The sequence below is a fragment of the Miniopterus schreibersii genome (assembly GCF_964146895.1).
Source record: "Miniopterus schreibersii genome assembly, chromosome: 7".
Classification (NCBI taxonomy): domain Eukaryota; kingdom Metazoa; phylum Chordata; class Mammalia; order Chiroptera; family Miniopteridae; genus Miniopterus; species Miniopterus schreibersii.
This window is the reverse complement of record NC_138108.1, coordinates 69,561,137-69,586,798: the sequence shown is the minus strand read 5'-3', so window position 1 is coordinate 69,586,798 and position 25,662 is coordinate 69,561,137. Positions and strand designations below refer to the sequence as shown.

The window sequence follows — 25,662 nt, the reverse complement described above, 5'->3', positions numbered from 1 at the left end:
TTTTTTCCTCATGTGTGTAGAATTTTTTATTATAAGCAAATGTTTTATTGACCTTAATCTGTGACGTACTAAGGAGACTCAGTTGGGATGATTTTCTCCAGAAAGGATTTTAATTTTATTTTTTTGGGTATGGGTGGGGAGGGAGAAGTTGAACATTACCAACCTGGTACCTTAACTAAAATTTTCAGTAGGTATTTTTGAGTAGTACTTCTCAAAGAAATTCTCAAAGAAAACTATTATTTCTTATTTTCTTTTTCTTCTTTTCCTTTTACCATAGTGGATACAGATTTCCTTATGGATTCCCTTTGCTGACCAGTGGACATTTTTCAAGTCTACTTTTTCACTAGGGAGTCTAGCCCCTTCAAGAACACTAGCTTAACAAGAGAGTCTCAGCTTTGGACCAGTGCATGGTATGATCTCCCACTCTCTTGTGGAATATTTATCCTCACAGCTCTAGGATTCTACACTGCCTGGGTTCAAATTCTGACTCTACCACTCATTGTGTGACCATGGGCAAGTTGCCTAACTTCTCTGTGCTTCAGTTCCTCTTCTATAAAATGGGTGTTAGTAATAGTTCTTCCCTCATAGGACTGTTATGAGGAACAAATGAACTGATATGAGTAAAATGCTTAGAACTTTGGGTATCAGGGTGTGCCTCCATGTCAGTTTAAGACTCACTTATTCAGTTTTAGCTCATTAAACTTTTATAAAAAATGATCTTGAGGATTTCATTTTCTTTCAAGCTAAGCAACATCTAAAAGTCTGTTTGCTATACTTTATCCAGAGTCTAGTTGAATAACCTAGTAGGAAGGCTTTTTAAAACAACTTAGTCCGTGTGTTGTAGAGACTGAGCTGAAAGGGAACATCTCAAAGCAGGTGCTAGACTTGACAGGGGCCTCGGTCCCTTAAACATTTTCCACTTTCCAGGAACAGGAAAGGTTAAACATAGAACAATAAAGGGCTGCTTTGTTCCAGGCTCTCTTTAGAGGCATAACCATAAGCCCCACTTTATGCTCCAATGAAAGCCCTCCCCAAACTGCTCTGACAACCCTCAATGAAAATTACTTATTTCTTCTTTCCTTACACTTATGGCTGTGTACAATTATCTATTACAATATATGTATCATTTTAGCTCATTTGACCTTATATCATCTGCACATAGTAGTTCTCAATAAGTGTTTGTTAAATGCATAAATGAATGAATGAAAGAAAAAAGTGATGGAGGAAAAAACATGTATGAAGAATAGGATCTTTCTATGATTTAAAAGTAAAGACAAAACTTCCCCAACTTTACAACATTCTAGATTTTCATGAAAAATGCTAAATATTGTTTAAAACATGGAGGCAACAAACTGAATAAAAGGAAGAAGCTTTAAAATTGGTTGCTTTTGGGGAATAAAACCAAGAGTAAAAAGTGGTGAGTCGGGGATCTATTATTTTTCTTTAAAAAACCATCTGTTCTGATTTTTAACCAGGTACTTCTTGATTTTATTATGTATATCTTGATAAAAATGGAAATATTTTAAAACAAAGAGTCAATTTTGGACCTGTTGTACTCATAGATTTAGTGCAGTCCTTCTTTTAAAAAAAAATGTTGTGCTCCACAGCCTTGTTGCCAAAGAATTGTTCACCCAAAGCTACTTTGACAAACAGAACTTTGAACTTCAATAAGGCAGCTCCAGTGGACCTAGACTTGGTTGAGCAGGCATGCTGGCCAGGGCCTAAATACAGCTGTAAAGGGACAAAGTCAATCAATTAACTCCACGGTGTACATGGAGATCTCTTGATATCAAAATTTCTTTCTTTACATGCTTCTCCTCTGATCCTGTAGAGATGAAAATTGACATCCATAATCATATTCTACCAAGAGAATGGCCAGATCTAAAAAAGGTAATGGTAATTAATTTGCTGGATTATTTTTGGAACTTCTCCAAGGTTTCTCAATGCCTCTGTTATAAACCTAGCTCTTCTTTGAGGAATTAGATGTTAAGTTTCTCTGCTTTAGGAATGCTTTATAATTATTTGGTAGCTCTGATTTTCTAGTTTTTAAAAATAACTTTTATACTAATTTTGAAAGAACATTGATCAAAGATGTGCTTTCTCAAAATCCCTTTCTCCCCTTAAATGAAGCATTCTTTAAAACTTCTGGATAATTTAAGTCAGGCAGTTTTACTTCCATTTGAATCACATATTCAGCTGCTAGGAAGGGAAGATATGTGCCAACTACAGGATTTAAAGTTACAGTTTCAAGTAAGAGACTATTAAAAAATGGAATGTCATAGGCTTCCGGGATTTCTAAAACATATCTCCTTTCCAAAATGTTTAAAATAAGGTTTAAAAGCACCAAGAGATAACTTGTGGAATTTTTTATAGTCTATTTTAGGATACTGCCTGAAACCTTTCCTTTTTGATGTTCTTTAAGCTGTAAATCCCTGTTATGAACAAGAGAGAAGGAACATCAAAAAACCCTAGAGGAAATGACATGCCGCCTTCACACAATCAGGGTCTCTAAAGACTCGTCTGTGTTTCTCAAAAGATGGATATTTCCTCTTGTCATTAAGAACTTTTGAATGAATAACTGTAATTCTGAATAAAATCATTAGGAAGGTGGGAGACATGAAAGAAATTTAAAATTGGTTTCAGTTTTGTTCAGGCTAAATATCGGGTTTTACCCAATCTTAAACCTTCTCTAGAACATTCACATCATCGATATTTCACCTTTTTATTCCAAGTGAGGAAAATGAATTACAGTGGTACCTCGGTTTTCTAATATGATCCGTTCCAGAAAACCATTAGAGTTCTGAAACGTTTGAAAACCGAGGGATCCGCAGCAGACAGCTAGGCCTCAGGATCTTGCCCTCAGCAGAAGCCACATGGCATGTTCGGCTTACGAGGCGTGTTCGAAAACCAAAGCATTTCCTCCTGGATTTACGGCATTTGCAAACCAAAATGTTTGTCAATGGAGATGTTCGAAAACTGAGGCACCACTGTAATCTAAACTCTGATTAAATGGTGCAAGTAGCTGAGGCTATTTTCTTCTCATAGTTGTCTCCTGGAAGAATGTTAACCTTAGTGTTTCTTTTTCATCGTTATTTTAGGTAAGATAGGTGGTAGACATTGTGGATTAAAACATACAAATGATGCTGAATTATCTTTGAAAGACTGTCCTGTTACAGCCCAGGGTAAAAGTGAACCCCATCAAGCTCACCCCTCCAAAAGGAGTCTGAGTGCCGACTTGCTGCTCTGAATACGGCTGTCCTCGTCATATTTTATTAAAGTGTAAACACCACTTCATAATGTCAGTGATGATGGCCTAGGGCAGCCTAAAAAGGTGCCTCCTCTGCTAAGGGGAGGAAACTATTTACCTAGTGTCTTGTGCCACAACTCTGCCTCTCATTGCTTGTCTCCCACCCTGAAGCCTGCCTCTAGTGTGAGCAGAGAACTGGTCACCAAGAACTGATCATTCCTAAGTGCCCCCCAATGCAGGGCCCTAAAATATTGTGAAAACTGCTCAGGAAGCTGAGGGATGCAGAGCATGGGGAGGCTATAGCCATAAATGGGTGCCCTGGAGACTCAGCAAGCACAGCTTCTGCTGGCTCTTTAGCCCACCTCCTGGTCCTATCTTCTAGCTATTGCCTCAAAGAGGGGAGGGGCATTTTGTCCTGATAAACCAGGCTTTTATCTAGCAGTCTCACAATATGCAAGCAGATAATGGATGTACTTGATGATGGTGGTGGTGGTGGTAATAATAATCATAATACTCTTATACTTCCAGGGAGCAATGTAATTTGATCCACATAAAATCTTGTGAATCTAGAATTTATGGGATTTATATTACTGACCCTGCTGGAAAGATAGAGTACCAGACACTCAGGAAATAAGCCTCAAATCCCAGAGCTACATGGGACTATGGTGGCCCCTCCCCAGCACGACCACCACACCCAATTGAGAGAGCTGGCCGGGGAGAATAGCACTGCTATAAGGGATATCCCTGCTTCCTTCTGCCCCCCACCCAGTGTCTCCCTCAACACCAGCCTGCTCCCAAACACCCCAGGCCCACCTAGGGCTTTATGATGGGGTCATTGGAATCTGGCTTCCAACTTGCAGGTCAAGCAATCAGATCTGTTATATGGAAGAGGTTTCCATTTGAGTGCAGGCAAGCCAGTGACGAAAGAACCAGCAGAAAACAGTTCTGTGTTTTCAAATTGGGAGGAGTGAGATGAATAAAAATGCATGAAATGAGGCTGGGTCCCTTCTCCCTCTCTCCGCAGTTTCAGCCTATGCAGTCAGAGTAAAGTAAGTATTAAAGTGACAGCAGCTAACAGCAGATCCTCTTTGGTGTTCATATAGTTCAAGAGTTACAGCAGATTTTCCTTGGTCTTTCAATTGTTTCTTAGTGGGTAAAATATTTCAAAGCATCAAACTCTGATCTTTTCTCACCGTTTTTGCAAACTTTCCAAAAAAAGAATGAAAAGGGTAAACCAGTACTAGTTTTAGGTCAGAAGAAGAAGCCCATCTGGAAGAACAAGTATCTCTTTTCAAACCTGACCTTTTATTTTATTTACTTTTTTTAAAAATTAAATTTATTGGGGTGACAATGGTTAATATGAACATACAGGTTTCAGGTATGGGTTTCTATGTTACAAGATCAGTATATTGCTCTGTGTGCCCACCACCCAAAACCTACCTGTCTTTTATTAAATATTAATAGATACACCTCGATAACCTTGACCTCCTTATGTAACAAAGAAACAGAAGCAGAATCAACATGCCTGGCTTGATGATTAACTAATCATTACAAAAGACAGATTTGAGAAAGCTTTTCATTTCCATTTGCGATAATGATTTTAGTCAGAGTTATAATATAGATCTGCAGATGGAAAGAGAGCAGATTCAGAGGGCACTTGATTAAGTTGTGTTTCTAATGAATCAGGACCCACACTCTCTGCTGTCACAAGTAGGAGGATGGTGGCTAAGAAGCCATGGTGGACGTTGTTTCATAAAATCAATGGAGATAATAAGGTTTCAGCTTTTTCTTTCAGCATGACTCTACTGACCACCAATTATATGCCTGATAGTAGGGCTTGCAAAGATTCTTCTAGTTTTAAATGGAGTAAAAAAATTCTGGCCTTTGATAAAAAGTTTATATATTTATATATTTACATCTTCTTTTGTTAGCAAAATTTAATTATACTTGATCACCGTGAGATTTTAGGAGACAAAATCCCAGACAAAGCTTCACTTTGAAACAACCTCTGTGAGGAAATACAAATTTGGTCTCCTCTCTGAGGAGGTTCATCATTCACAATACGAAAGTGTGAGGTCCCCAGGACACTAAAAATGTCATTCAGTTCCTCAACCTGACTCATAAATACCCACTTCACAATCACATCTATTGTATATAGAACTGAATGCCCTTGAAGTTTCTAATTTTCTTTGTATTTGTCATGCCCATAAATGCCTATGGGACATTGGTCCTTGTCATCCAAACATCTTCAGACTGTAAATGCCTCCTGGCATATGCTCAGACCAAAACTACTCCCAGGGTCATAAATTTCAAACCACAGGCTTGGTTCAACCTAGGATGAGAGCTGGGGGACTGAACAAATCCCAGACTTGGAACAAAATTAAGTTGACCCAAATAAGTTAGGTATTTGCATGGGGCCTAGAAGAAGCACAAAGTGTTCAAATCTTGTGCTTTGCAAGAGAGGAGAGAATGGAACACAGGGTGACAAAGGGCTACTTCCTTCATAGTGTTCCTTGGTGTCTGACCCTAGGGTATGCCTTATTTTACCACCTAAGGATAGAATAGGCTGTCACCACTATGCCACCCCCGGGGCCATCACTGCCTGCCACCACTACCAGTACCACCACTGGTACCACCACTGCCACCAAACACCACCACAACCATCACCACTACCAGCTCACAACCTCCACCATTGTCACTATCAGCACCACCATCCCCACCGAAACCACCACCATCACCACTGTTGCCACCACCATATCCACCTCCACCACCGCCACTGTCACTGTTAGCACTGAGGAGGTCCTTTCTATACACCAGGTCTGGTGTCAGTAGCTTTCTGTGAATGACCTCAGTTAATTCCCATAAAACCTTATGGCACAGCTGCTGCTGTTAACCTCATTTTACACATAAGGAAACAGTGACTTCCAGATGTTAAGTTACTCCAACCAAGTCAAGTGTCTTCTAAGTGGCTTGTTGTGTGTGACAAGGGCCCTCTGTTCTGCCTCCCTCTGCCCCTCTGCCCTTCCCCAGATGGGATGCTTCCTAACCTGCGAAGGTATGCATGGGTTAAAGTCCCACAGGGAATTAAGAAAAAGAGAGTGAGGACAGAAAGGAGGAGAAAGAGGGAGGGAAAGAAGAAAGATTACATCCAAGTAAGATTTCAATGGTGACTTTCTTCTACATTCAAGTAAGATTTCATGGTGACTTTCCAGTTCAAGAGTTTAAGTTTACCCTGCAGTGTAACTGACGGAGGCCATATTCCAGCCTGTCCTCAGCATACGTCTCTGGGCAGCTTTATCCAGGGGAACAGGAGGCAAAAGCACAAGGATATTGAATGCACGAAGGGAGGGGGGGCAGGGGCGTGCTCAGGCAAAGGAGAAACTGGGTGCAGGGCGGAGGAGCTTGGGCCCCTGGTCCACGATTTCCCTTGCACTCCCAGCCTACGGAGCCAGGTCCTCTGATGTCACTTGGAGAGAAGCAGGTGGATCCAGAGCTAAGGTGATTATTAGGAGATGTAACTCAAGAACAGGACTTATGCTCAGGTAGGATCAAGCTGGTATAGAATTGACCCAAATCTTAAGAAGTCGTTGGAGCCAACCCCAGTCACAGACACAGAGATATGCAAACACCCCTGTGCTGCAGGCCCAGGCCTCCCCTCTCAGTCAGGAGAGGAGGGCAGGGCTAGGAGGAGGGATGGACTAAGACCTGACTTCCTCAAGACAACCTCCCTGTCACGACATAAGAACCAACCACTGTTAGCTGCTCTCATCCAAATAAAACATGTAGAAATTGTACTGATATTCAGCTTCCTTAACTCATCTACCCATCATTGATGACTGGAGCTGTGAGGAGCTCGACACATCATTGTCACCATCTGCCACACCCTCCTTCCCCTCTTACATCACAATTTTTTTCTTCCACCTTTTACATCACAATTTGAGAGCCACTGCTTTGGAGCACTGCAAGTTTCTCTCCAATCTGGCCCCAGACTACCCTCTCAACCTCCCTTCCCTGACACCACCTGACCCAAGTTATAGGTCAGAACCCTCCTCCTGGCTCCCAGAGAATTCGTGCATCACTCAATCACAGCCCGTCTCAGACGTGATTATGCTTTTCAATTATTTGCCCACCCCAGCCCCACCCTCTCAGGACTGTGCTCCACACAGGCTGGAACTGCCCTTCACTTTTCTTTTCTCTGCCCTAGTAAGGCCGGTCATGGCGGGACTCCACGAGGGTTTGCAGAATGAGTGAATGAAGGGTGAATGACTGAATGATCAACATGAGATTTTAAAACCTATAGCTACATGAGTCACATATACCTATGTTCTTAGGCAAGGCTTTCAAAATTTCTTATTCATAACCGCCAAGGAGAAATATATTTTATATTATGATTCAGTACAAACATCCGTATATATAATGGAAACAAGAGTTTCATTAAATGAATAATTACACATGGGAGGTGTTTTAATCTATTCCATTCCATTCCATTCCATTCCATTCCATTCCATTCCATTCCATTCCATTCCATTCCATTCCATTCCATTCCTTTACTATCTTGACTTGGGTTTTCTAAGAAGCAGACCCTCAGATAAAGAATCAAATGCAAGTAGCTTACTTCAGTGGTGATCTCAAAACACCAGTAGAGTGAGGAAGTGAGACAGGGAAAGCAAAGCAACCAAAGAAAGTGTAGAATGTGTGCTTCACCTCAGTCAGAGCTTTGGTCTCGTGTAGTCAGTGTATTTACAGGCAAACGTCCTTAGTCATTGGTTGAGGACTGCTGAGGGGAGGTGGGACAGGAGCTGTGAGGAGTTACTAGGTTCCTGGTACTTGTAACCTGCTAGAAGGGCCTGACCAAAGTTGATTTCAGTGGCAATGGGCAGGTGGGCACAGAGGTGTTAACACAGGGAGGGAATATGGGTGGAACACCAACGCCATCTGCTACACACACTGTTCTGTGTTTTTAGAACATCTAGGTCACTGTCCACTAAATTGATTTCATGGATTGCAACCTCCAGTTTGAAGAGCAGTGTTCTAATATGGTATTTCTTAAAGAGTGGTTCTTACCCTCCATGTACTCCTGGTGACCCTTGAAATAGTTTAGGTGGTACGGAAACAAATAATTTTTTAACATAAATCCTCATTTTAAAATTGCAACCTGCATGAGGATACAAGGTAAAACCGGCACTTCTATGATATTTTATTAGAATTTTACTCCTGAATAAATATATTTAAGGAAAGAAAGTGAATTGATTTAAATATAAATATTGAATACATGATGTATGGACATATGGAAAAATGGGAAGGTGATGCTTGAAAGGATGGAGCTCAGGATTCTTTGCCCTAGAAACGCCCTTTATTGCAGTCCTGTCTGCTTTGCTCTTTCAGTCTAACTGTGCCTCTCCCCACTGCAGAGATTCGGCTATGGAGGCTGGGTGCAGCTCCAACACCACAGCAAGGTGAGTTTCTCCCAAAGTGAGCTTGCCTCGCACCCAGGGACATCGTGAGCCCGAGACCTTCCTGCAGGCCTCCACGGAGCTCTCAACCCTTCTGTCATCCTGTTGACTTTGTAGTAGGCAAGGGAGCAGCACTGAAGTTTCTCCAAACTATTAGAAAAAAATGCTGGTAACTTCAAAGAGCAGCATTCAGGAAGATAAAATTAGAATTAGAATTTGAGAAGCCATTAAGAAACCTTTCCCTGTTTTGCCCTCGAACCAATTTTAGCATTTATCGCTCTGCCTTAAGAAAGTGACATGACCCTCTCCACAAGTCATTATAGTGTATTAAGGCCAACCAAATAAATGGAACCATTTAGGTTTGAGCACAAGCTAGAGAAATTAAACACTGGAGACCAAGGAGAAGAAGCCACTCTTTGGGTGAGTTGGGTAAGAGGAAACAGTGAAAGGAGGCCTGAGAATGAGCTCAAAGTCTAGGGCTGTACAGAGGTCAGCTCTGACTTTATTTTCAGAGGTAGCATGTGCCTGTGTGGAGTTCAGAGGGAACATTCCTGAGCTTCCAGCTGGAACACAGGCATGTCTACGGCAGGCCTGAAAGACTCATGGTCTGGGAAGACACAGTTTCCTGAGCAGGGGTAACGCGATGCAATGTTATAAGCTTAGGACTTGCTGGAGGACACAGATTTGGACACTGTTGGAGAAGTCCTCCTGGAGGAAGTGATGCTCATCTTGAGTCTTGAAGCGGGGGTGAAGGCTTGCCCAAGGAATAAAGGAAACAAGTTTCCAGGAAGAGAAGACAGGGAGCAAAGGCATGGAAATACTAAACTTATGCAAACCCAAAACTCAAGCGCTTGGCTATGGCTGGGACCAGCATTTCTCAAAATGTGATCCCCAGGCCAGCAAGTTCAGCTTCACTTGAGAACTTGGAAGAAATACAAATTCATGAGCCTCAACCCAGACCTACCAAATCAGGAACTCTGAGGATCCAGCCAGCAATTTGTGTTTTGACAAGCCTCCCATTGATTACTCAAGTTTGAAAACCACTGACCTTAATTACTCATTCACTCACTCCTTTTTATTAACATCAGTTTTGTGCCAGCTCCACCTGTTTAGACATTTAGAAATATATTGGTGAACAAGACAGACATGCTCCTTACCTTCATGGTGCTCAGATTCTAGGGGAAGACAAACCTGATCACTTTAGAGAATGGCATGAAAACCAGTGCTGTAACAGGAAGGTTAATTGTGGTTGGCTGCACAGGCAGCTAGTGAAGACTGGGAGAAACAAAGGAAAACCTGGAATAGTGACCCTGGCTTGGGGAACAGCAGTTACAGAGGCTACCATATGAGGAATAGCTGTGTTTGAGGAACAGAAAAGAGGGCAATGTGGCTGAGATGTGATGAAAGGGGGAGATGGTAGGAAATGAGCTAGCGAGGTAGGAAGGAGTCCAATCATGAAGGGATTTGTAGCATGTGCTAAGGAGTCTGGATTTTATTTTCAATGCAATGCAAATTCTTTGGAGGGTCTTAATGGCTTAAAAAGACCACTTTGGCTGCGGAGAATGGACAGAAGCAGGCAAGAGCAAACTGGTGGGAAGTAGCTGAAGAGGTGGACATAAGCCCCATCAGGTGGAGCCATGGAGGCTGGGCTTAGGCCTTTGAACTTGATCCTGAAGGCAGTGGGGAATCATTACAGGGTTTTCAACATCAGAATCTCTGGGAAAGCTCATTCTCACCTTCATCACAGAGCGCCCACTCAGTGCCAAGTTAGACGCTGAGCTGCACTTCTGTGATGAGAAGTGCTGGTTCCAAACCTGGGAGCTAGTGACCTAAGCTGTCCTCAAGCCTCCCCAAGGGAGAGAACAATCTGAGCGGAGCTGTTACTAGGCTACTAGGGAGCCCCAAATGCAGGGACAGGCAGCCTGTGATTTTTTTTTCATTCCATATCCCAGGCTGCAGTCTGTAACCTCGATAATGGATTTGAATGACCTTCATTTCACTTTGTTTTCATGTCAAGAGATTGCATAAACTTAACAGCAAATCTCAAAAGAAAAAAAAGTAACCAAGAAGGAAAATATTTTCCAGTCACATCTACTACCCACATACTTCCAGCAAAATTGGATACAATAGTGGCTAACAAAACACAACAGTGACACTCTCCTTCCTTCTCTCTCAAAAACAAAACAAAGTGAAACAAAACAGAATCTGAATTTTTCATAATTACAGTGGCCAAGGATTACAGTCACTGGAAAACAACATGCAAATGTACACAAATATTCAAATGAGGCTAACAACTTGGGGGTCGAAATTTCCTTTTATTCTCCTACATTCCTTTGGTGAACAAATATTTTCTGTCCCCACGCCTGACTTATCTCAGAGATTCCTGATCTGAAAATGATTTTCCCCTCACTGGGAAGCCAAGAAGACATCCAAATGGATAAAGAACATATAAATAGTGATAATTTTGTGCTAACTGAACTAAAGAGACAATAAATAGCAAGGGAGTTCAGGGAGTGAGGAAAGCCGAAGGCAAGGGGCAGTTTTCATAAAAATAAAGAATCAAAGACTATGATCATCTACTCCAGTGTTTGAAAATAAGGGTTACAACCCAATAGTGAGTCATCAAAACAAGTCAGTGTGTTAGGTAGGACAACTTTAAAGATAAAATGGATTACAAAAGAAAAGAGCAGAATGCATTGTTCATGGTAAGAGTGAATGCTATTTCATGAAACTGCTGTCCCAGTTTGTAGCTATATAAATAGATATATATGGGTCCGCTGGGTCACAGTGGAAAATATATTTCTGCAGGTGGGGCCACAGCCAAAATGGATTGAAAGCCATTAATCTAGTCCAATGCTGTCATTTCATGTTTTTATTTTGAAGGTTAATTTTTCATTACAAAAGTATTACTTCAATAAATTCTCCTTTTAAAGTTTAAGTTATTGCAGATAAAACTACAGTTCCCTTGGATCAGCATTCCCCATCCTCAAAAGTAATTCCTATTAACAGTTTGGTGGGTATCTTCCCAGACCTTTTCCTATGACTTTATTTATGTATACAGCACCTATAGAAACACAGAGGGCCCAAGGGCAATCTTGAGGCCCTAAAGCTCCACCAGAGGTGGTGTGTCCTCAGAGCTGGGGACACCAGGAGATAGCCCAGTCCCTAGTTAGTCGTGTCATTAATAACTAATACTTAGAATAACTAACAGTTAACGTGTCAGATACTTAACTACATGCTCTATATGGATTCTCCCATTTTGTGCTCACAAGATCCCTTTAAGGTAAGTTATATTATTTTTTTAAGATAAGTCATATTATTATCCCTATTTTAAAGATGGGCAAACTGGGGCTCAGAGGTGTTTAATTTGATCAAGGCCACACAGTAAGTAGTAGAATGGGGACTTGAGCCTGAGTGGTCTGATTTCAGGGACCCAAATCAGAACTTTTCCCTTTTCTTTAGGGATCACAAACTGCAGGCCCGATTTAGAAGCCACTGCCATGCTTCTGTACAGCCACTTACCGTGGCCCCCTGTGCTGAGTAATAAAAGAGAGTGTACCCAGGCAGGCGTGATGCCTGGTGGGAACCAGCAGCTCAGCCCCAAATTTTGTGCATGCTGCCACACTGATTCACTTCATTGCCCACCTCCTCCTGCAGGTGTTGACATCAGTGGCCCTGCTCTGCTAGACAGATCACTTATTCTCACTATCCATCTGTTGCTTCTCTATGAAACAAGAGGGCTGGACTAGATGGTCTATCTCAGAGATCCTTTTCAATTCTAAAATGTTAGAATCTGGAGTTTTCCAGACACTGGGCCTTCCTCTCAGGGCTTGGAGCCAGTGTTTCAGATAGACAAGGTGGCCAGCTGTCCTCAGTCATGAAGCCCCAAAAGGCCACGACCATGGCCTTGTTTGTCTCTGTCTACTGATACTTACAGAGCACACTCCTTTAACTCCAGGCCAATATTTAGGCATGAGGATAAAAAACTGAGTTCTGCTGAATGAACAGACTTCTATCTCTTTGAGGATTAAGTAAAAACCCCTAAAAATGTTAGGAGAGAGCCACATTCCAAAGCATACAAGAAAGGATTATCCAAGTAAACTTAGGTTAACTTTTGCTGATGTGCATCTTCTGCCCTAGGGAGAAGCAAAGATGCTGAAGGATGGGAAGGTTTTCAGGGTGATCCAAGAGAACTGCTGGGATCCAGAAGTCCGTATTAGAGAAATGGACCAAACAGGTACTTAGGATGAGAGATGTGACCAGTGATTGCATCTGATATAAGAGCCATATCTCTCCCTAGAGTCTGTTAACCACGTTGCAGGGTTTATGTGATGGTAACTTCTGATCACCTTTTCTCCACTGGGCCGACTGCTCCAGCGTCGCTGAGAGAGGGATGGGGCCTTCTACCATAATGTTTTTAGTGTAGATTAAAATTTTTTAAATCAGGTATACCTGTTTTAAAGTAGAATGCTATATCATAAAAATATAAATGTGGTATTTTATTATTTTAAAGCCTTTTTTTAGTTCAAATGTATAGTATTTACTTATTATAGAGTCAATTTAAAAAAGTAAAAATTAGAATTCAGAGTAAGGATGACAATTTCCTTCTGAGTCAGATTCAGGATCCAATTTCTTCCTACACTTTGTCCCAGTGCACAGTACACACAAAGTCCCTATTCGCACATAAAGGGTGGAAATGAGAGCAGTTAAACAGCAAGTTAATTGTGTAGTCTCAGAACAGTCTACAATGAAACTAATTCAGAAATTTCAAAGAGGAGAATTGGGAAATTTTTGTTTCAAAGCCGAATCACCAACAATTTCTAAGAACTTCTTTGCATTCCTTACCTTATATTTAAAAAGTAAACAAGTTCCACAATTTGAATTTTAAAGACCATCTAAAATATGGCCTGATGGCCACATTTAGAGTAAAACCTTGCTCTTTGCTGAGGTCTGAGAAGCTTGCTCTTCCTCTAGCTCCCCTCCCACCACATACTTCTAGGCCAGGGGCATATACACTATTACCAACTTTGCCTTTCTTTGTGTCTGTGTCCAGGAGTGACCGTGCAAGCCCTTTCCACAGTTCCCGTCATGTTTAGCTACTGGGTGAGTGTGAAACTTCAAACCATCTCCTTGGTGGGCAAAGGCTCATGTCTAGCAAGTAGGTAGATGACTCATGTCTTGACATTGCCCACCTCCCCTCCATTCTCCCCTTTAGAGATCAGTGGGGTTCCTCAGCTTCTCACACTGCAGTGTGCCCTCCCAGGCCTGTCATCTTAGTCCTGACATTGCTCTAGACCCACCTGGTCCAGCACAGTAGCCAGTGGCTGCTTGTCGCCATGTGACTCGAATTCTATTCTCACTTGACAGCGCAGTTCTACACCCAACCTTAATTTCCATCAGAATTTACCTGATGACCCATCCCTGCAGCGCCTCACTCAGTAATTAACAAGCCAGTTTAGCCTGCAGTGATAATGATTTTGAAGTGGGACTGATAATAAAGGCCTAATATGTTGCCTCTCCCAGGGAAATAGCCAATTCAAATGGGATTCCTGGAGTCGGATGCTTTTCCCCAAGTGATTAAGTGTCAAGTGCTAAAGTTTCAGGCATGATCACGCACCTGTGGAGGACACCTTTGTACACAGCTGGGGTGCAGTAGCACCTGCTCAAACCTGTAAATATTCACTTGTGTTGTGATTTAAGGAGCAGTGGAAATACCACCTGCTCACACATATTTCCCCCACCGGTGCTCATAATTCTAGTCCTAGTGATTCAGTTCCTGTGATGAGATTCATGACTTACAAATGCCCTTAAGACTTCAATATGTCTAAATTTATCAGATTGGGTATCATTCTTGCAACACAACTGGGATTGCAGGAGAATACCAAATTCCTGGCAGTGGGGCGAGATGATGTTGAAAGGAAAGAAAACAATGAAGAAGGAAGAGTTAGGGGGAAAGAAAGCAAACTTCATCTGCATCAGCATTTTGCTAGGGTAGCTGTGAGTGTCACTGCCAAGGAGAGAAAGGGGGATGAGCCGGGACAGGAGAGGTGTAGAACATCCTGACATCTCACAGTGAGAGATAACAAGGAGGTGCCCTGGTGACCTCAGGCCCTCACCAGGCCCAGCCTCCTGTATGGGGGAGAGGGGATTCCTAGGAGTGCAGCCTGCAGGCTCCTGTCTGCAGTGGGTGGGGATGCCAGGCCCAGTAACTATTTCGAATTAATCGGCAACACTAGCAGTTTTCTTTGCATTTGCAATGACTGGCTTCTGGGTCTTCTGCAGCGAGCACCCACCCCAGTCTGTGCCTCAGCTTTCTGCAGAGAAAGCCACTGATAGTGACAGTGATTTCGCCTAGGGGAGGTGTTGTTCAGAGCCAATAGCTAAAGAAGGAGATTTTGAATGACGTGTTTTTCCTTTACCTGTCCCCACCAGGCCAAACCTCAGGACACGTTAGATCTGTGCCAGTTTTTAAACAACGACTTAGCTGCCACCGTAGGGAGGCACCCCAGGAGATTCGTGGGCCTGGGGACGTTGCCCATGCAGGCCCCCGAGCTGGCCGTCCAGGAGATGGAGCGCTGTGTGAAGGAGCTGGGCTTCCCGGGGGTCCAGATCGGCTCCCACGTCAACCAGTGGGACCTGAACGCGCGGGAGCTCTTCCCTGTCTACGCAGTGAGTGCGGGGCGCTCCGAAGGGACTGCGGAGGGCTGGGCGCTGGCGCGAAGACAGATGCGCCCAGGGAGCCAGAGAGGCCTGCTGACCGCGCAGGGGTGTAGGCGGGGATGTGGCAGGGCTCCCCAAAGGAGCGGGCCGGTCCACTGGAAGAGGGACCAGGGGAACTAGGCCCGCCCTGAGTTAACTCACGGAAAACTCTTTTCTTTCTAACTCCCATGCTCTCTTTTTAATCTTTCACCTGGAAGCCAAAATGTTACCTTTATCACAGCCACTGTGCAAAAGAACCCTGTTAATGACATACAAAGAAAAGTATTGATTTTTGCTTTGGGGAGAAAATACTTATTTTTCAAAATTACGAAATCATTTTAAAGAAATTGTGGGAAATACAGGAAAATGTAAAATGGGAAACATATTCCATAATTCAAAGTAACCCATAGTATATTTCATTTGTTTTTTTATTTGCCTATATCTATAGTCTATTATACATGTGATTCTGCATCCTAATTGAGAATTTCCACCCTAAATGAAAAGTCTCTCAATCATGATTTTTAAATAACTGCATAATATCCCAATATATGCACATGTTTGGATTTATTTAATCATTCCTCAATTAAGATACTTTTTAGGCCATATATTTTGCAAATGTATAATAAAAATACACAAAAAATATTGCCATCAAAATGTTAACATTTGATGGTGAGTTTATAGATGTCTATTATACTATTGTTCAAACTTTCAAAGTCTGAAATATTGCATAATTAAATATATTTTCAAAACCTCAGTGCCATGTATTTCTGAAGCATCCAGCTGAAGTGTCCACAGTTCCATGGTCCTCTCTGCCAGTCTTCCTCTCCCTCCTGTTCTTTCTGCAGATAAACCTGCTTTCCTTAGCACCAGGATTCAAGATGCATAATTCTATATTCAACTGCATTTTTAAATTGTTTACTTCCCTCCTAGAATTATGATAGTGTTGTTTCTATTATTTTCATTGTAAATGAAAAGCTTTAATAATGAATTAAATAGATGTTGGTGAACTCCCAGGCTCTATAATCACCGATCATTTATTCATTTATCAGCTATTGAGCTCTGACTACATGGGAAAAAAATTCCCATTTTTGTATCTATGGACACTGCCCACTAGTTGGGAGGTTGCCTGTTAAATTGCCTCCTAATGACCTGGAAGATTTAATGTTCCTCTAAATTTTAAACTCCCTGAAGCTTATTGGCTGCCATGGCTGAGCTGATGCAGTGAATGTTTTCTAGAAACTTTAATGAGCTTTGAAAGAGGCTTTATTTGTTGTGCATCCAAGTTGTTTCAGCACAGTGTGAGCAAACCTTCAGCTGCAAGTCATTTTATTGTTCATTGGAATTGGGTTTATGAATTACTAAGGGGCTCGGAAAGCAGCAGCAGCTAGCTGGTTGGGGTCCAAATGGGTAGTATTTTCATTTGTGTGACTAGCTCGACCCATCCATCATTCCAACTAGGCTATTAGGGGGCTGGGAGCCTTTGAGGGGGTTCAGGAGAGCCTCCTGGCTCCAGCTGACTTACAATGTCCTGGGATTGACAGTACGTTTGTTTGCTTGCAAGACTTGCCAGCCTCACTACTTTGCAACTTAGGTTGATAACATGGGGTGAAACAAATCAGAGGGGTAACATGAGCCAAGTTGGCTTCGTCATGTCAAGGTCAGCCTGGAGATCTAGAGCGTCTAACTGTCCACCTTATTTCCTAGACTTCTTTTTTCAGTGAGTGAACCCAACAATACACATTCAGGTCCCTTTTTGGGCACAAAAATGACTTTGTGACAAGTATGAGGCAGACAGAATGGTATTGGCGTTCTGTCTCTCTCACTTACCAGCCAGAAGACCTGAGAAAGTTACTTAGCCTCTATCTGCCTTTGCTCCCTTCTCTGTAGGATGGGAGTAATACAAGTGCTCGTTTCATTTTACTAATTAATAATGTAAAATCCTTATGACAGCTTTGGCACACGGTAAGTTCTCAGTTAATGTGAGTTATGATTTTGAGAGTACAAGTGACTTCTGTTTGTGTTCTCTCCTATACTTCACCTATAAAAGGTGACCAAAAATACCTGTTAATTTGAAATGAATAGAAATGAACCATCGTAGGCCATAGAATCAACCTCTGTACTAATGAGAAGTCAGATCCCACTGAGACATCATGATCATGTGTCTTTGTCAAGCCCAAATTACCCCAAGAAGCTGATACTCTCTTTCCAGCCTTCATCCATTATCAGCTTTATATCAAAAGGTTTATGTCCCTTCTGCTCCCCAGAACCTGTTGAGTTAGAAGTTCTTTTTCCAGTCTACCCTTTGCCTGCCACATCCAGAATCTCATTGTCCCAGAATTGCTTCTCCATTTAAAAAATGCTTATGTGCAGAAGTCCCATTGTATCAAACTAGTTAGCCCACATAGTAATATGTAAAGGTAGGATGAGTCACTCAGCACCCCAAAATATTTGGAAAAGAAATGTGCTAAGGAAAATCTGTTTTGAACCTTGATAAGTATTAATATTCAATGCCTATTGAGGGGACTTTTTAAAATTAAACATTTGTTGAATAAAGGTCATTCCATCCAGATGGTATTTCCATTTCCCAGAAGGCCCTGGTACAGGTTTGCCCATGACCTTCATCTCAGCACATCCCTGATGGAGGCACTGAGAGCAAGAGCTCTTTCCTTTCTAAAGTTATTTCATTCACAGCAGACTGTTCAGGGACTCAGCTGGGCTCCTGAGGCTTTGTGAGAGCCCACAGACTGACCCCAGAAATTCCCACCCAACATCAGGCTCTGAGTGACCCAAAGGCTTGGGTCAGGCCAACCTGCTCCAGCCCAGTCCTGAACCCTTACTCCCAAACCATCACTCCCTCACTTCCACATCCTCAGGTTTTCAAGTGGAGGGAAGAAGGGAACACTCCAGTCCTGACTCCAAAGGTATGATCTGAGCAGTCCTTCTGACAGAGTAGACCAAGAAGGAACCAGCAGGGGAAATCTCCCTGGCATTTGAGGTACAAGATCAGTCCTTAAGCATTTTGCTCTCTGCCAAAACTCTTGAGTGATGGATGTTCCCTGTGACCTGTTTTGCCAAACAATATATTAAATTCAACAACCTCAATGGCAAATCTACAACCCCCTCATTAAATTTATTTTATTTTTTTAAATATATCTTTATTGATTTCAGAGAGAGGAAAGGAGAGGGAGAGAGAGAGGTAGAAACATCAATGATGACAGAGTCACTGATCGAGCCCACAACCCAGGCATGTGCCCTGACCGGGAATCGAACCCCGATCACCTGGATCCTAGGTCAACACTCAACGTCTGAACCATGCCCGGCAGGGCCCCCTCATTAAATTTAAGTGTCCTTTTATTTTCCAAGCAGGAGCAGAGTTTATCAATGACTCTTTTATAAAGATCAGAAAACAACTTCAAAAATATTTTGGTTTATGTATTCAGATCAATATAAGCCTAGAGAAAAACAATTTCCCTAAAATAGAACCCTGTATCTGCTGGCTCATCCAAGTAACCCTCTCTCTCGTTGCTTTTTGAAGGCAGCTGAAAAGCTGAACTGTTCCCTATTCGTGCACCCCTGGGACATGCAGATGGACGGACGGATGGCCAAATACTGGCTCCCTTGGCTCGTAGGTTTGTGTCAGCTTGGGGGTCTAGAAAAGAGGATCTAATCTTTGGGGTTTTTCCCCAATGATCTGTGGAACACTATTACATCAAAGAGAGAAAGTATAATTTATTAATAGGGTGGTGTGTTATTGAGCTCTTAGATTAGTGCTGTATACATTACCTCATTTAATTTTAATCATATCCACACAAAACTTTATGAGGCTGACATTATGATAACCATTTCATAGATGGAGAAACAATCTCAGAGTGGTTAGGAATGTTGTCCAAGTCACATAGTTAATAAGTGAAAATGGAATTTATACAGATCAGTCTCACGCCAAAACCACCTTCCTACACAGACTCCCAAAAAGGCTCCAAAGATAAGTAACCTTGTCTTTCTATAGATTTTTTTAGAAGCCAACAGTTGCATCAGCTCTTACAAATGAGAACCTTGGAATTTGGAGTAGAAAGTCACCTTCCACTGCCCAAGGATCTGAGGCACTCCATCGTGGGCGACCCAGGCTTTCAATTTTCCTGTTACCTGCTCTTCTCTTCTGCTCTTTGCCTCCTCCATTCATTCATGGTCTCACACGAGGGACAGGAAAAGAGGAGAGACCTCCATTTGGCCCATCCAATCTCTCATTATCACCCCTGAGAAGAAAAAGAAATGAAGACAGATTTAGAATCCTGGGGCCATGAGTGAAGAGCGCAGCTCATCTACAAACCCAGGGAAAGGTGGTCCCCGATGAGCAGCACTGGATTTTCACTGGGAGGCGATTATCCATGCCCTTCTCAGCAAATGCAACTAAGTAACCATCATAAAGTGAAGTAACCATCATAAAGAATTAAATGGAGCAATATATTGAAAGTAAAAAAACTGAATTTCAGTTCCAGCTAGTCTAGTTTTCTGTGGCAAGTCACTTCACCTCCTGGGGCCCCAGTTCCTCATCTGTAAAATGAGAGAGCTGATTTGGATTCTCTTTCTGCTCTGATATTTTATGCCCCTGGCATTGCTTTTGGACAACAGTGTATTTAGTAAGGCAGTCTCCTACCCACTCCCCACCAATATTGAGCAGTAATTAGTAGAAAGAGATAACCTATGAAGCCCCGGTGCTTTCCAGCTCCAAAGAAAATCTCATTCTAATTCACATAACACTTTGACAAGTCCTACCAACTTATTTACATGGCAACTTCCCACATGAAAAACAGAGGCAAATATTTGCATAAAGGGTCATCTTATCATTCATTTATGCAATATATATATATTGATGTCCTCTAGCATGTCAGGCCCTATACTAGGAACCAAGGATATAGACATGGACTAAACCTCTGCCCTCCTGAAGTCTATGTTCTGGTTAGAGGGAAAAGACAATAAATAGGTACACAGATCATAAACAAACAAATAGGCTAATTTCAGAATTCTATTCTTGATACAAAGGTGATCATTAGTGGATTGGAGGATTTTCAGCAAGGGGGCGGGGCATAATCCAATCTACACAGTAAATATTCTACTTTGGCTCCTGTATGGAGAATGGATTGTGGGGTTATGGTCCAAGTAATTAATGGAAAGCTGAATAACAGGACCAAAAGGAAGTGATGCTGTTCATCTCCTGCCTTCAGGAAGCTCTGCCCACTCCCAGATGAACATGAATCCATCATGCTTCCAGAATTCCCAAGAGGCCAGGGAGCCAGGGGCAATGGGGCAGGTTGAGCATCCACTAAAGCCCCATTAGGCAGCCAGAGAAGCAGGCTTCACCAAAAAGTGCAAGGTTCAGCTGTGGAGCCCCTAGAGATTTCTTAATCACCGTCTGAAAAGCAGTCATCTGAAAATGTAACCTGGACTGACTCCATGGAAGTAAAGGTATCAGGCATGAAACAGCTGCTTCTAGGAGCACAAAGCACTTACAAGAATTCATTTTAACTCAGTGGGGTGTGGTGTGTTTTTTTAATTTTAGAGAGGGGAAGGGAGAGAGAAAGAGAAAAACATCAATTTGTTGTTCCACTTATTTATGCATTCATTGGTTGATTCTTGTATGTGCCCTGAGCAGGAATCAAACTCGCACTGGTATGATGCTCTGACTGAGCTACCTGGCCAGGGCTTAATCCAGTTATTTTCAACCTCAGCTCTAAGAAGCAGCAACAATTTGGAAGGAATAATAATATTAGTCAATATTTATTGAGCACTTACTAAGTGGCAAGAACTAACAATTATCATCTCCCCCCTCCCCATTTTACAGATGAGGAAACTGAGGCACTGGGAGGAAACTAATATTTGTTGAGCACCTCTAGTGTGAGGTTCTGGCCAAGAACTTTCCTGACATCGTCATTTGCAAGGCTCCCCAAAAGTCTTGCAAGATGGACAATACTGTCCCCATCTCACAGGTGAAGAAGCACAGCCTCAGGAGCTTTAAATAACTTGCCAAAGGCTGGAAAGCAAAAAAAAAAAAAAGGAGGAGTTAGGGTTCAGCCCAGACTCATTGTACTCTCTTGCCACACTATATCCAAAACTGAAGCTGTGGGAATCAGGACAAAAGCCAGGCCCTAAGGCTCCTTGGCTATTCTAGCCATTAGGTGACTCTATCTGCAAGTGGCAAATAGGAAGCATCAGATGGTTCTGCTCACCAAGGTAATAGTCTGTAGACAACCAAGCCATGCTGGGGCACAGGGACCCCACGTTTCTTGCCACTGACAAATACAGCAAGCTGCCATTCCCCACCATGAGCATCACTGAACTTCTTACTAGAGGTAACAAGCCCTGTACCTCGTGACTGTTTCCTCTTTCAGGAATGCCAGCAGAGACCACCACTGCCATTTGTTCCATGATCATGGGTGGAGTATTCGAGAAGTTTCCTAAACTGAAAGTATGTTTTGCACATGGAGGTAAGACTGCATCTGTATTGGTCAGCTCAGCTTCCATAACAAAATACCACAGACCAGGTCACCTAAACAGAAATGAATGTTTTCATAGTTCTAGAGTTCCAAGATCAAAGTGCTGGCAGGGTTGCTTTCTAGTGAGGTCTCTCTTCCTGGATTGAAGAAGGCCACCTTCTTACTGTGTCCTCACATGGCCTTTACTCCGCGCATACACAGAGCGGGAGAAGAAGAGAGGGAAAGAGGAAGAGATGGAGGGAAGGAGGGAAAAAGAGAAAGAGAGCTCTGCTGTCTCTTCCTCTTCTTATGAGGACACCAGTCCTATCAGATTAGGGTCCTACTTTATGATCTCATTTAACCTTACTTATCTCCTTAAAGGCCCTTTCTCCAAATACAGTCAGGGGTTAGGGATTCAACATATGGATTTTGGAGGGACGTAATTCAGCTCATAACATCCTTTCAGTAATCATTCTAGTCATAAAGTATATGATTGTTCAGGGACCAAATTCTATTTTTGCAGACAACTTTAGTTTGGTTGGGAGATTTTACTTTATTTTATTTTGTTTTGTTCTGTTCTGTTTTAAATCTCGCTTGTCAGACTACAAGCTCTCCAATTTGCAATAATCCCTACCATTCACTATTGTTTACAGATAGACCTATTTTATTTATTTACATTTCCTGCTTGGTCCCAGTAGGTAACTGAGTTTGTGACTCATGAACACACAGACATGCACAATTGAACTCTTCATGCTGCTCTCTAATCTGCTTTTCCTTCTCACCAGCACACAGAGACATCTTTCCAGGTCACGAAAGACAGAGCTTCATCACTTTTGATGGTTGCATGTATGGCAATACATTTTATGGATATGCCATCATTATTTAGATAGTCCCCAACTGATAGGTTGCCTCAGTATTTTGCTACTATAACCACACTACATTTGAAAACTTTGACCACATATCTTTATACACTTGTCTTCTCTTTTTAGGATAAATTCCTCAAATCTGAATTTCTAGATGAGGCCTTGTTGTTTCTTCTGGGTCATCTCTCAGCATTCAGAACCCAGTAGGTCCTTTGTTAACCAGCTGGGCTATAGTAACTTCTCTTTGCATACAATATGAGGATTAAAAGGAATCCTTTTCAGCCCTGGACAGTGTGGCTCAGTTGGTTGGAGCATTGTCCTATACACCAAAAGGTCATAGGTTCAATTCCCAGTCAGGTCACATACCCAAGCTGTAGGTTCGATCCCCATGAGGGAGGCAACCGATTGATGTTTCACTTTTGCATTGCTATTTCTCTCTCCCTCTCCCTTCCTCTTTCTCTAAAATCAGTTTTTTAAAAAAAGAGAAAAACAAAACAGGAATCCTTTCCAATCTAAGCAAGCCCTCAGTAATGGGTTTTACTTGCAGGTGGAGCCTTCCCCTTTACAGTCGGAAGAATCTCCCATGGATTCAGCATGCGCCCAGATCTGTGTGCCCAGGACAATCCAATCAACCCAAAAAAATACCTTGGTTCCTTTTACACAGACTCCTTGGTTCATGATCCTCTGGCCCTCAAGCTGTTAACAGATGTCATAGGAAAGGTAAGTCGGGTATGCCATTTGGATGGCTTATAGAGAGCAGAGCGCAGGATCAGCAGCCAGTTACTTGGTCTCTCTCCTCAAAAGGGATGGAAGAAAATGCAGGGACAGTAAGGTTTGGGATTAGGCTTGTTTGCACAGGGATCCTATGCAGAACATCCTTCACCATAGAGTGTGTTTCACCAGGGAACTGTTGTATATGCCGGAGAAATATCAGATAATTCACATGGCCCAGAGTCATGCAGATAAGCTCCTCTTCCTTAAGGTCATCTCTGTACCCATCCAAAATGACACATTGTGATGGAGTAAGGAGAAAAGAACCACCAGTTTTTTGTTTGTTTGTTTGTTTTTAAATATGTTTTTACTGATTTCAGAAAGAGGGAGAGAAAGAGATAGAAACATCAATGATGAGAGAGAGTCATTGATCGGCTGCCTCCTGCATGCCTCCCACCAGGGATCAAGCCTGCAACTGGGACATGTGCCCTGACTGGGAATCAAATCATGATCTCCTGGATTCTAGGTCAATGGTCAACCACTGAGCCACATCGGCTGGGAAAGCACCACCAATTTTGAAGTTGGATTGACCTGGGTTAAAATCCTGGCCCTCCCTCTTGCTGATAGGGTAAATTGTGAGCCCAACTGTCCTCATTCACTAAGTAAATAAAACTGGAACATTAAAGAGGGGGGAAATGGACCACCTGAAATTTCTTTCTGAAATAACATGGCCTACATTTTGAAAATTAATCTTTTGTTTGGCAAAAAAGACCAGCACAGTAATACTTTAAATCTCACAGGAAAAAAATATTTCCTCTCTTATGGTCTGCTAGCTGATCTCTCTGCTGGCGACATCACCGCCCTTCAGTATTCTTTGAAAATGCTAACTCAGCAAGTTAAGACAATTTTAGAGCAAAGGTCAGTCTGATTAGTGAAAAGTCTGAAATAGTATTTCAGTTCTGTTTTATCACTGACAGATATCTAGAGAAAGTTTCTCGACTTTCCCAAGGAAACAAATATTTGGGGTTTTCTGAAAGAACATGGACATACTTAAAGATTTGAAATATGGTACTTGGATTGAGAGGAGACTCAGAGGCATTTAAAACCTTGTTTAGCCTGGCCAGTGTGGCTCAGTGGACTGAGCATCAACCCATGCACCAAAAGGTTGCTGGTTCAATTCCTGGTCAGGGCACATGCCCGGGTTGTGGGCTCAATCCCCAGTAGGGGGCATACAGGAGACAGTCGATTGATGTCTCTCATCGATGCTTCTCCCTCTCTCTCCCTCTCCCTTCCTCTTTCTCTAAAGATCAGTAAAAACATATTTTAAAAATAAATAAATAAATAAAATCTTGTTTAGCAGAAAAAGAGGCCCATCATCTGAAAGGCACAAGTAGTGTTCTATCTCCAGGAATGGAGACTTCATCTCACTGTAAAGCTGACTGCCTCTCTGGCTGGAGAAACTTGCTAGAACATAAATGTTATACATTCTGGTTTGGTAACAAAGTATGTGGCTGAGATGTGTTTCTGAGCCTTTGAGCTTTTGTGTTGTCCCTGACAAAATGGGTGCTTAGCAGCTGGTTGTGACTGTTCATTGTTTCTGGTTTGGACAGAGGATTATGGTCAGGTGTGTAGGCAGGAAACTGCAAAGAGAAGCCGAAAGAGACTGTGAGCTCTGGACTTTGAGCAACAGAGGAGGGAGAGGGGGGAAGTGGTGTGGAATTTTGGAAAAGGGTCATTTCTATTACCTCCCATCAAGCCTAGTACTTCCTGGTTTTCTTGGAAATGGCAAAATCAGGAAAAAACACCCTTGGCAAATGCAACACCAACCTCACAAGAGACACCGTCAACAGTGAGGGATACTATTAGCATGAGGGATACTTCATACAGCATTCAGGGCAGTCCATGTTGGTCAGTGGTCAGAGCAGAAGTGGAAGACCATGGCAAAAGCCCGTGGACAGACTAGATAGTGAGCACTTCCCTCTTAGGGACCCACAGAAAAACTCAGAGGGCATTTTGCAAAGTTAGTGGTGCTGAGATCTTGCATTCAAACTGTGAAGGTCTGAGCCATTATAATTTGGGCATCCAAAGCAAATATGACCTCATTCTATGTGACCTCACAGGCTAGTGAATCAGGACATATAAGCAGTATATATTAATAATTTAGGATTCTCTTTAAAATATTAATGCTTCCTCATTCTAGTTAGATCCATATCAGCAAA

General features: G+C 42.3%; 1 protein-coding gene across 1 annotated transcript in view; it reads left to right on the top strand.

The window, feature by feature from the left end:
• The first annotated feature begins 1,674 nt into the window (after positions 1–1,674).
• ACMSD (aminocarboxymuconate semialdehyde decarboxylase) overlaps positions 1,675–25,662 on the top strand; it is a 44,704-nt gene continuing 20,716 nt past the window's right edge. The window contains exons 1-8 of the mRNA XM_081143381.1: positions 1,675–1,890; positions 8,659–8,703; positions 12,841–12,937; positions 13,754–13,803; positions 15,133–15,369; positions 18,935–19,028; positions 21,786–21,881; positions 23,280–23,452. Coding sequence (XP_080999507.1) covers positions 1,834–1,890; positions 8,659–8,703; positions 12,841–12,937; positions 13,754–13,803; positions 15,133–15,369; positions 18,935–19,028; positions 21,786–21,881; positions 23,280–23,452 — 849 coding nt within the window. The 5' untranslated portion in view covers positions 1,675–1,833. The remainder of the gene's footprint in view (positions 1,891–8,658; positions 8,704–12,840; positions 12,938–13,753; positions 13,804–15,132; positions 15,370–18,934; positions 19,029–21,785; positions 21,882–23,279; positions 23,453–25,662) is intronic.